The sequence below is a fragment of the Sinocyclocheilus rhinocerous genome, unplaced genomic scaffold (assembly GCF_001515625.1).
Source record: "Sinocyclocheilus rhinocerous isolate Xijiao unplaced genomic scaffold, SAMN03320098_v1.1 scaffold65, whole genome shotgun sequence".
NCBI lineage: Eukaryota > Metazoa > Chordata > Actinopteri > Cypriniformes > Cyprinidae > Sinocyclocheilus > Sinocyclocheilus rhinocerous.
The window spans coordinates 377,753-390,531 of record NW_015662000.1 but is presented as its reverse complement, the minus strand read 5'-3'; the positions used below and the strand labels follow the sequence as shown (position 1 = coordinate 390,531).

General features: G+C 36.6%; 1 protein-coding gene across 1 annotated transcript in view; it reads right to left on the bottom strand.

Moving 5' to 3' along the window:
* The window catches only part of LOC107727199 (semaphorin-5A-like), a 147,310-nt gene that overhangs the window by 61,618 nt on the left and 72,913 nt on the right, over positions 1–12,779 (bottom strand). The window contains exons 9-13 of the mRNA XM_016536991.1: positions 11,007–11,220; positions 9,079–9,364; positions 8,552–8,687; positions 5,584–5,831; positions 2,265–2,459 (exon numbers count right to left, since the gene is read on the bottom strand). Of these exons, the coding sequence (XP_016392477.1) occupies positions 2,265–2,459; positions 5,584–5,831; positions 8,552–8,687; positions 9,079–9,364; positions 11,007–11,220 (1,079 nt within the window). The remainder of the gene's footprint in view (positions 1–2,264; positions 2,460–5,583; positions 5,832–8,551; positions 8,688–9,078; positions 9,365–11,006; positions 11,221–12,779) is intronic.

Sequence of the window (12,779 nt, the reverse complement as noted above, 5' to 3'; positions counted from 1 at the left end):
ATTCTCATAACTCAGCGCTTTTCATTGGAATGCAAATGGAGAGAGATGATGAACAGGCTGCCATCTCCCCTTATGAGCAGAGGTGAGATCACTTGAGGCGCTCCCTCTGGCATGATAATCTTAATAATATCTTGTAGTGTGTGATGCGCCACGATGTTAAAATTTTGTAGTGTGTGCATTTTTAAGATTTGAGGGAAGATAATCTGCAAAGATTCTCCTTATGTGTGTGCTGCAACCAGATTTCATAATCGGTTAGGATTTTAAAACTCCTGTAGTGTGAGCCCGGCTTTAATGAGAAGCTTGTCAATTTCACATGCAGAAAGAGCATTTACACAGAAGTCTTAAAGGTATACCCTTCTAAGAGTCAAAGAAGGGTTGACAAATCATCATGTAAATTAAATTCTGACACTAAATAGAACAAAAGTTGAATAACTTTTAGGGCTGCACGATAAATATCGCACGATATTTAATGCGCATAAAACTCAGCTCATATTCTCATAACTCAGCGCTTTTCATTGGAATGCAAATGGAGAGAGATGATGAACAGGCTGCCATCTCCCCTTATGAGCAGAGATTAGAGAAGTGCTCTTGATATGAAGGCCTGGAGGCACAATGTCAAACATGATGATTGTTCTTTGTTGCCCTCTGGCAGAGGATCTTTGTGACATTACGTTTATTCTTGTGCAGTGAAAAAAAAAATTAGGTTGCAGGCATGTATGTGCTCGTAAGATTAGTAGTATCATTTATCTTGCCAGGAATCAAAACTTTAGTATTATTAAAAGCAATCATGAAATGACACTTGCATTTAACATCACATAAAACATGAAATTTGCAAGGAAAACGAATGGGTAACACTTCACAATAAGGTTCTGTTTGTCAACATTAGTTAATGCATTAGGTATCATGAACTAACGTCTCGGTTACGGGCCTCTTGCTCTTTCGCTTGCCACCAGGTTTGGCGGGGGCCTGGACGGGCGGGGTGGTTGCCCTGCGACCGGCTCCACGGCGCAGCTTTGCTGGAGGCCACGGGAACGGGGTGGTGGCAGGGGGCCGCCTTTTACACTCGAAGTAGATTGGTCTCTCTAAGCGAGATCCCAATTCGTCGGTCATCCGACGTGACGTCGAGAGTGACCGACTGAAAGGGAACAATTCATTTCTATATATACCAACATATTTCAGCAAGAAAATACAATAAATTAACATTAATTATGAACAAAAATGAATTAATAATTAAAAGATAGGGTGACACTTTAGTGGGACCAGTTCTCACTATTAACTAGTTGCTTAATAGCATGCCTATTATTAACATACCTTCATACCTAACATACCTACCTGTTTATTAGTACTTATAAAGCACATATTCTACATGACCATATTCTACATCCCTAATTCTACCTGATACTTAAACTTAACAACTACCTTACTATTAATAAACTGCAAATTAGGAGTTTATTGAGGCAAAAGCCATAGTTGATGGTTTGTTAATAGCGAGAATTGGACCTTAAAATAAAGTGTGACCAAAGATATGGTCCACTGTTAACAAAGTTAACACATCTTATTGAAAAGAGTGACCAAAAAAAAAAAAAGCTACAAAATATAGCCTTGGATTTGATTGTACTCTTTAAGCGTTGATCAGACTGTGAAAAATAGGATTCATTGTTATTTGTTAATACTTTTATTCCCCCACGGCCACATAGCCTTTGTACACAAAGAGAAGAAAAGATGTGTCAGGTGCAGAAAGTTATTATATTTTGATGAAAGGGTTGACTAAATGAAAATGGATGAAGGATGTGTCAAGCTCCAAAAAGGACAAAAAAAAACAAAAAACAACAACAACTAAAGTATCCTAAAAGTCCATTTAATGTGTTCATTATAGACCTTAATCAGGTTAGACACCATATTGAATTTAACATGGATGAGGCTTAAGAGTGTTTACAGTGGAACGAATTGTATAAAGGTCATATAATTGTCACAACCAATGTATTTTGAGAAATACATTTCGTCAGCTAAACAATCGGCATGTTGTTAAACAACAGTAAAATCCATTGAACGCACTGTACTTCTATCCCTCACAGCCTTGTTTTCATTCCTGTCAAATTTGGCGCTAACAAGATCTATTTTAAGTAATCTAGAAACAACACCTTTTGTGTTCAGTTTTTGACATGATGGTGAATAAATGATGACATTTTCATTTTTGGGAAGTAGTTATGAATTTCTACCTTGAGATGTTGTACATTTATCTACTGAGAAGCAGCAGTACTCACTCTCTAGACTTGTGGAAGTTGCAGCGCATCAGGGGGATTTTGATGACCTGGTCTCTGACTCCCACAAATAGCTCACTACGGCTGTGAAGTATGAGCATGCTGCGGATTGGCTGCCTCTTCTTTGGGGGGAAAAGCTCAATCTCATCCAGCAAACAGCTGCCTGTGGTCTGGTTCAGCGGAGAGAGCACTGATGACCTGGTGAGATTGAAAGGAAATGATGTCAGAGAAGCAGCAGTGGAGAATGACCTCAGATCTCTTCTATTACATGAAAATTCTATAAAGTGCTAGTCTGCCACCTGGGCTGTCAACTTAAATATGGATGTGCTATTTGGATCAGAAAGGGCAAAGAGGGCAGACTGACTACTCTCCAGAGAAGATTCATTATCTTTTCCAAAGGGTGGCTTTTGTGTAGTTGAAAGGAGGGCAGAATTATCGGCTGAATCACCTTTCGCAAGTTACACATCCCTCTATGGAGCATGTGGTCTGTGAGTCCATGGAGGACATTCATTGGTCTCATAATGTCACAAAGAGTGAACTGGATTGGTTTGATAAGCTATTTATTATCTATTTTATCCTCGCAGTAGTTGCTGTTATTCTTCTGTTCGCTCCAAAGCGGCCTGTCAGATGTTTTATAGGAGCCATACAACATGTGGAGCAATGAACTTTTAGATACTACAAGAGCCACTGATTAGGTCCCTGCTCTTGTCAAAACAGGCTTCAGTGTTCTATTTCATTCCATTCGACTGTGAAATTCCGGCTACGTTCCTCACACTTTAAGCTATTATTGTCTGGCATGAATTGAATTGAGGCTAACTTTCTAAACATGGCGCATAATGGACTGTTTGCCATAGCAGAGGATTTATTTTATAGCGCCTCGCAAATGTTTTAATCTTGAGTGCATGTCATTATCCTGGAATACATGGCAAGTGACTGCAATGTTGAGCATTAAATGATTAATTCATCATTTACTCATCCTCATGTTGTTGCAAATGCATATGACTTACTTTTTATTTTGGAACATCAAAAGAAAGATTAAAAAAAATAATAATAATTTCATACAAGATTCATACTATGTGTGCACAATATTTTGTCATATGAGAGCTTTGTGTGAGGAACAGACCAGTGTTACCAAAAACTATTCAAATTTGTATCCAGTAATTGAAATTAAAACTAAAACTGAAATTAAAATAATTAATAACATATCCGAAATTAACAAATAATAATACTAAGTTAACAGACTGAAATGAAAGATATTACTATTATTGTCTGAAAATATTTACGCCGAACGTTGGTGTTTTCAGGAGAGAAGTAGAGATGTCCAATCTGTGAAAAAATCTTTCTTTCGAGTCAGATCTTTTAAATGAATAAGTTAAACCAGTTCAAAAAAGTTTTTTTTTAAGTTCTAGAAGACTTGGAATATGGAGAATGGACCTCCGGAGGCCATTTGTGACCATTAAAATTCTCCTTTTTCTGTGCCACAAAGAAATAAAGTTATACAGGTTTGAAATGACATGACATTTTGACAATGACATTTTTTTTGGGGGCGAACAATACATTTTATTCTTTTTTGCTATTCCATTCCTTTATTCCCTCACTGTCAGACTAGACAGACATTGTGAATGCTCTTAAATCAGCATGAGGCTTTGACTTTATAATCGAATAATCGAAAACAGTTGGTGTATTCCAGAAATAAAACCAAATTCACGCTGCTCGCCCAATTAGCAAACAGCTTTTAAACCCAGACTGTCCTGTGCGTTTATGTTGTGCAATTTAACAAGTGTCTCCTTCCCTTTAACAAGTGTTTATTTTACACAGTTCTTTAACAACAAGTGTTCCTCTAATTTAATTTCTGTTGACAGGTAACTAGATGTTCAGTGTTTTTCAGCAGTGCACAGGCCAGAGCAGACAGACTTGGAGATTTCCAGCGCTCTGGTGTGCATCTGGATAGCAAATGACAGCTTACAGTACATTTTTTTCCTTATGTAAGCACATGCTGCCTTTGATGTTTTATCGTTGCTATGTGTCTAATGCCTTTATTCAGCCTGGTGACCAACTGTTGCTTGCTTCAAAGACCAATGATTCAAGTAGACCACCAATTACTAGATTCAGTTTTCCCCTGTGCCTCCCTTATGGCAATGCAGAAGTCTTCACTCGACAAAGTTCTGATGGTAAAAGTAACATTCTAATAAGCTGCGGGTTTAATGATAAGTCGGCCACCTGGGATTCTCTGACTACTTTCATATTACAGGCTTTAATGTTCATTTCAGATTTTTTTTTTCTCAGATCTGTTTTTTTTTCAAACTATCCACTATTTAAATTCTTGTTTGTTAGTGACCCATATCTGCCTTCAGTGTGAATCAACTGACAGACTTATATACAGTATATATATACAGTGGGTACGGAAAGTATTCAGACCCCCTTAAATTTTTCACTCTTTGTTATATTGCAGCCATTTGCTAAAATCATTTAAGTTAATTTTTTTTCCTCATTAATGTACACACAGCACCCCATATTGACAGTATATATATATATATATATGTGTGTGTGTGTGTGTGTGTGTGTCTACTTACATTACTGTTCAAAAGTTTGAGGTAATTAACATTTTGCTTTTGAAAGAAGTCTCATAGACTCACCAAGGCTGTACTTATTTGATAAAAAAAAAATAAAAACTAAAATATTATTACAATTTAAAATAACTGTTTTCTATTTGAATATATTTAACATTTAATTTATTATTGTGATACAAATCTGAATTTTCAGCATCATTACTCCAGGCTTCAGTGTCACATGATTCTTTAGAAATCATTCTAATATGCTGATTTGCTGCTAAAAAAACATCATCATCATCCAATGTTGAAAATAGTTATGCTCCTTAATATTTTTGTAGAAACTGTGATACCTTTATTTTAGGATTCTTTGATCAGTAGAAAGTTCAAAATAATATAATTTACTTGAAATAGATATTGTAATTTAATGCATCCTTACTGAATAAATATATTCATTTTTTAAAAGAAATATATATATATATACATACCTAAAACCTTTCAATTGTGACTTTATTTCTTATTTTCAACTTTATTTTACAAATGAACTTTTCTAGTTTTGACTGAGGCGGAAATGAGCTTCTATACTAATCAGATCACTCACTATAAGCATCTGCCACAACTAATGGACTGCATTTGCAATTCTGCAGAAAGTAGTGTGCTATTAGTAGAGCATCTTATGCTGCAACTCCATTAACCTTCATCAGTAACGTATATCTAATGCAGTGCTTATTTTATATTTAGACTATATGTGCATAAATGTTAATGCTATGTACAGACCTCCTCTTTTTTCTATGTAAAGGTGATGTGGTACTATACCTGTTGCTAGATAAATGATGTGATAGAGCATGTCTTTGCCCTGCACTACATCCACGGCCACATGGGAGAAGCGCACATTGTCCTCCATGAAGTATGGCACAGGAACGACGGGCTGCACCACCTCGTGCATCAGAATGAACTTCTGGGCGTCCTGCAAATTCCTCTCCGTTAAGTTCACATAGGAGCCGTAATCTATAGTGCCACACTGAGAAAGAACAAGAGAGATACAAACAGAGAGATGCCGATAAGAAAATAAAAGGATTAACGGTCTGTGAAGAAATGCAAAAAAAGTCACTAAAAGCTGTTGGTCCGAAGAACCCATTTGTTGTATGAAATCATGATAATTTCTTCTATAGAAAAGCATTTAGAAATCTGGCTAGCAGTCGTTTCCCTAAATTACTGTTTTCCTCCCTGAATAAGATTTTATACGGAGAAACAAATTAGCTGGCCTCACAAAACCCACACTCTCTCTTGGATCACATATAATCAACATCAATCAGCTGGAGATCAACGCAGGCATAATTCTACTCAAATGGGGTGCATGTTGATCTTTCAAGAACGGAATATACGGCAAGCCATTTTCCATCAATGCTGGAAGCCATAAATTTGAAGCTCGTAAATCTGGCCTCAACAACATGGACAAATGCTTGATGACAATGTCACAGCAAGCTAGATAAAGTGGGGCTCCTGTACATCATGAATCCTTGTGGTTCAAAGAGAAAAAGAATGAAGTAAAATACTTTCACGTGGACTTCGGAAACTTAATTATCAGGTCACAGAGATCGGCTTCAATAAGCCAGACGAGAAAGTCTGATTCAGCTGATCCAATAAAGAAGTCCATACTGATCAGACAGTTTTTAAAGGGTTTAGATATGGTAGTCAAGTCATTTTAATGGGGTCATTACCAGGCCCGCATAGAATCTGCACCCAATTCCAACAGAAAGCGCTGAAGATTTTCAAAGAATCTGAACACGTCATTCAGAGCATCTGGCCCTTGTGTGTTTGTTATTAGAGGTGAAATGTAATCGAACTGGTTTTCAACATGATTTACTATGTTTAAATACATTCTGGAGAATTTCACCAAAAATCAGCTTGGAAAATGTAAATAAAAAGTCTGCAGAAACCATCTGGGCCTGGACATGGATCTCACGTCGCATTAAAATACATTTAACGGCTTTAGATTAACCTTCCAACAATTACCAGCAATTTAGACACAGATACATTCCTTCATTCTGAGTTTAGATTTCGGAAGAAAATCTTAAAACTATGCACTGCAGAGTCAGTCATTGTGAAGTGGCTGGCAATACTCCACAGGAGATGAATACTGGTTTTATTAGCTCTTATCATTGTAATTGTCCAGCCACAAATGTTATAAGCTGGCAACTTTATTAATAAATTCATGAGCATTAAAAAGACATGGAAATGGAGGCAAATTAATGACCATAAGAGAGGCTTGAGGAACCGTGACCTGATCTGTCTCCCTTCCGTTATCATTGACAATATCAGACTTAGATGTTTGTGGGTTTTGGATAATTGGACAGTGCTAAGAAAAATAAAAATTCACCTCACATATTCTTTTTTTCCAGAGAATAATCAGGCAAACACATGAGGCAATAAAACGAAAAACTTCAGTCAGCATCTCGTTTTAATTGGGCACACATTGGTGGCAGTTGAGGTGAGAAAGTCAGTTATTTTTTTTGGTTGTTTATCTCTGGAGTGCTGCTAACAGAAAGAGGCCTGGCACTTTTCACAAATACCGTATTATTTGGCATTAGAGCAGCAGAGAGACAAATCCCACATTTTTTTATTGTTATTAACCTAGAATGAAATGTAGGTAGTTTTTAAAATATGGTGATTTTGACCTGTCCCACCTCAATGGTAGTTAAAAATCAAAATAATACAAATTTTACAATTTACAAATACATTATTTACAAATAATAAAAATATTTATATTACAAACAAATTTTAATTACTTCCTACAGCATTGTGGAAAAAGACAATTTGTGTGTGTGTGTGTGTTTATTTATTTTTACACATATTGTGTTGCTGACTGAATTCAAGTCAAGTTTAACCCTGTCACCTGTATTATTTTAAGAGAAATGATCAGAATGGGAAAATTATGTTGTTGTTTTTTTTTTAAATCCAGCATTTGCTCCTGAGCTACACTACTGTTCAAAAGCTTGGGGTCAGTAAGATTTTTTAAAGTTTTTAAAAGAAGTCACTTTCTCAAGGTTGCAAAAATATCAAAAATACAGTAAAATGGTAATATTGTAAAATATTATTATAACTAAAAAATATATATTTTAATATATTTTTAAATGTAATGTGTTCCTGTAATGCAAAGCTGAATTTTCAGCAGGCATTACTACAGTCTTTAATGCCACATGATGCTTCAGAAATCATTCTAATATGCTGATTTGCTGCTCAAGAAACATATTATTAGAGAACAATATTGAAAACGTTGAAAAATGTTGTGCTGCTTAGTATTTCTGTAGAAACTGTGATACCTTTTAAGGATTTGTTGATGAATGCAAAGTTCTATCTTTTGGAACATTATAAATGCCTTTATTGTTACTTTGATATTTAAAAAAAAATGTTACTCATTATATCATTACATTTTTTCTACTGAATAGAAAAATCATATAATTATGTTTACTATTAGAAAATAACAAAAAAAACATTTAAACAACAAATGCTGTTAACAGGGTCTCATCAAATAATGGAAAATAAAACTCAGAATGACTTCTTGATGAAGAGGATGATGATCAACATTCTCTGAAGGTTAAGCACCTCCTTTCACTGACCATTTGAGAGTTTCAGGCCCTATTCTGTACCCTATTTGTGGAAAGTGCCACTTAACTTTTAAAGCAGATGGAGCGAATGCATATTGTCCGTAAAAGTGACTGTCATTTTCTGGGTGCTTACCTGAAAGTCAGGGTTGGGATTGGGGTAGGGCAGCCAAGCGGAGCGTGAGTTCTCCTGGTACTTGAAAGGCCCACTGAACACTTGGGTAATAGCACTCAGATTGAAGGCGCACACTGCTGATGCGGCAATGCTGTTGCTGAGAACAGAGTCAGAAGCAGGCAGTCAGCACACACAAACACACACACACTTATATGCAACACTTTTTCACTGACAATCATTAAAGCATAGTGGAACACAATGTGAAAAATGGATCTGTCCATGGCTGACTGTGATACAGATCACACACTACCAGAGAGATAACAGCAGGTAAGCAAAAAAAAAAAAGGCTAATGTATGGTGTTAAAATGATAGTGCCCTCACAAAAAAACTATGCAATTAATAACAGGCTTTTGCTGAGAATGCAGACCACAAAATTGACATTCTGCAGGAAATAATGGGTCATAAGCTGACTTTTGTGCTTTGAAACCCTGAACATAACAGCGGATATCTTAAAACTGTGTGTTGTGATCAAAAGGTGCTTTACTCACACATTAGTAGTGAAAATCCCATAGAGAAGCTCAAGCTCAGGCAGGAAAAAGGTTCCCTGCAGCTCGTTGTAGTTGAATGGAATCTCGCCCGGCCGTGAGCAATTAAGCCTGGCCTTCATAAAGGTGGTCCAGGTGTCCTCCAGCAGAAAACGGCCCCCGATGTCGTTCTTGCAGACGCGGGCGGCGCGAGAGAACACCGTCCGGCCGCAGTCATGCTCCACGGCGTTCTCACGGAAGAAGAAGTAGGTGAAGTTGCCGATGTCGTAGGAGGAAACGAAGTTGGGCTCTGAGTTTGACAGAAACGGGGGACAGATGACAGTGATTAATAACGGATTGCACATGGAGCAGAACCGCTGGCCCATCGAGATGCATTTATTAATCTTATGCTTAGGTAATGGACAAACTAATTTGTCATGGGAGAAGAGAAAGGTTACGGTGAGAAACGATGAAAGCGAGCTTACTCGTTTAATTATCGTTCTCCATTCAAAACAGATGAACGCACGAGCCTCTCAAAGGCAAAAAGAGCAACCGTCATGGCCAGCTTCGTAAGATTCAAAGTGAGGAGGTGGATGTGATTGACAGCAAATTCATTTTCTTTTGTGGTGAGGAGCTTTGCACAATTGCACAACATGAAGGAGGAAAAATCAATTGGATAAAGTTAATGTAATGTAAATGTAAATCAGGTGGAATTCTTCTCTGTCGAGATTTTCTGATAATAATTTTTAAACCCATCAGCTCAGGCAGTTTTTTCCAAATTGGACGTTGATGTTTAGGTTTGGAGAAAAGATTAAGGTCTACAGTTAAAGGGATACTTCATGCAAAAATGAAAATTCTGTCATCTTTTACTCCCCTTCATGTTGTTCAAAACCTGTATGTCTGTCTTTCTTCTAAATATTTTGAGGAATATCTCAAGTGTTTTAATTTGTCCATATAATGGAAGTAAATGGTGACTAAAACTTGGTTACCAACAATCTTCAAATTATCTTTTGTAATTAAGTCATTCAGGATTGGACTCACATGATTCTGAGTAAATGATGACAGAATTTAAATTTTTGGGTGAACTGTTCCTTTAAGATGGTCAATTTTGTTTTTGTGCCGAAATCTAACATCATAAATCCAGCAAAAACAAGCCAGATGGACACAACAGGTGACTAAAATTACTAAAACTGTATTCTTTTTTTGTAGTGTTGTTCATCGTTTTTATGGATGATTGCATGTTGCACATCCCACTCATGTTGGCATATGCTAATTTGTCTACCTTCTATGATATGACTGATGTTGTATCAAAACACAGTCAAACTTGACCAGATATTCACTATTTGAAGTCAACAACAAATGATCTGACATTTATTTGTCAAGTTACACTTGCATTTAGTTTTGTTCTTGCAGATGTTTGAAACCTTATCAGAACAGACCTGCAGCCTATTTTTGTGTTGTGAACCACCAGTTGAGAACAACTGCAGAGCTCTTCAAAACAGATGTGCCACTTAAACTTACATCTCACCCCCCACCCCCCAAAATGTCATCATTTACACCTCCTTTTGTTGTTCGGAAGCTCGAATATGGAACACAAAAGCCAATGTTAGGCAGAATGTTAGAGACTGACAGACTCACTGTCAGTCTGTCACTGGCCACTTTCATTACATCTTTTTTTCATACAATAAAAGTGAACAGTGATGGAGGCTGTCATTCTGCCTAATGTTTTTATTTGTGTTACAGAAAGAAATTCATGCAGTTTTGGAATGACATGAAGGTGAGTAAATTCATGTCATTCCATTTTTCCAAATTCCATTTTTAGGTGAACTACACCTTTAAAGAAACAACTTGTGCCACATTTTCCAAAGACCAGTTAGTCACTTGATTGCTATTAAGGTCTTTAGTTTTTTCTCGTAATGTCATAATTGAATTAAATATATTTCATACAATACCATTGAGCCATTTGGAGTTGTATTGAGCAGTACGCAGAGGTGGAAGTCCTCCCAGGCTTCGGTAGATTGCCGGGTCCCTGCCGGAAAAGTCCATGGCTGTGGCGGCATACAGCTCCCCGCTGGAAGTGATGAGGGCAGTGGAATTATGCAGAGGGTTATAGGGGCACCGTGCCATCCCACTGATTTGATCATGGACCTCGGTCAGGTTAGTCAGCTGTGCAGAGAAACAGAGATTGAATTCAGACACCCTGGAATTCTTATACCTGAAAGGCTAGTATATATCTTAGTAAATACAAACGGAATACAAATCATAAAATAAATCATTTTGAACGCACTATTAGTTTGTTTTGAGTCTGAACAGAGAAATACGTCCAAACATTTCCACGGACAGAAATCTCGAAGATGTTCTAATTTTGTTTACGCGAGGCGCTGATGTGGCAGTGAAAACTATTTCACCGTTCAAATCATTTATTACTGTGGAAACGCTCTGCCTACTTCCAGTCGTGTTGTGTGCTATTTTGTGAGACGGCAAAAATGTTTATCTCATTACTTGGTTGTCACGCCTAGTGGCGGCTGCAATAGCTAAATGCTAATCGTTCGCAACACACCCGTTCTGTTCTTATGTGAAGTACGGCAAAGCCTTGATTCTTGCTAAGCATGACATTTAGCCAGCAATGGGAAGCTACCATGACAGGAAGGTAATTTCCATTTGTATACAATAAGCACAAGGGATATGCCACCAAAGGAAGCGAGTATGACTTTTCGTGCCGGTCCAAGTTTTTTTAACCGATTTCTGTTCCTTCACAAAATTCTCCATCTGAACTACTAGAGAAGCCATTAGTGAACCATATGGGTTTAAAGCAGTGGTTCTCAACCAGGCTCAACCTCGGCAAACATCCAAGAGCGCCTTAAAATGACTTCAAACAAGCATAGAAACAAGCTAAAACAACTAAAAATCAAGATATTTCTTCATCACTCCCTTAACAACTATTTTTTGTCTTTCAAAAAACAGGATTGCAACTTCTTGGAAAACCTGGTTATATGAGAAAGCCTCATTTTAAAAGTGTGATTTGTGGACATGGAAAAGTCTATTTCGGCCAAGCTCTAAAATATGTATATATGCCAGACTCTAAAATATTTTATTGGGTATAAATTGTGAGTAAATCCTTATCCAGTGAATCACGTACAATTGGAAAAGTCATGGGAAATTATTGTGGACAAAATGGGGCATTGAAGTAAAAAAGGTTAAGAACCACTGATGTACAGGACTGCTTCCGTTATCACTGCAAAAATAATTTTCTTACTCAGTATTTTTGTTTTGTTTTCTAGTAGAAACATCTAAACATTCTTTACATTTACACTGAAAAAACAAACAATGAGATACATTTACTTGAGAAACAAAATAACCTAAGACATTAAGTCTTGTTTAAAATTTTAAATGTATCAAAATTAAAAGATTTTGAGCATAAAACAACACGCACGCGCACATATATTTTCTTAAATGTTGATATTTATAAAAAAAACAAGACTTAATATCTAGTAATTGCTACTAGATATATAAGAATCTACGATATATTAATATCGAAGTAATTTTTCTTGTCAAATAAATATATCTTGATTTAAGAATATTTATACATTTGTAATGGAAAACAATAAAGAAAATCATTTTTTGCAGTATTCACAAGGGAGAGTATTTGAAGAGCTGTTAGTGCTGTTTCCTTTTGAGAGCACAGCCAAATCCTGTTCATCATATTTAAAAATGTGACACAAATT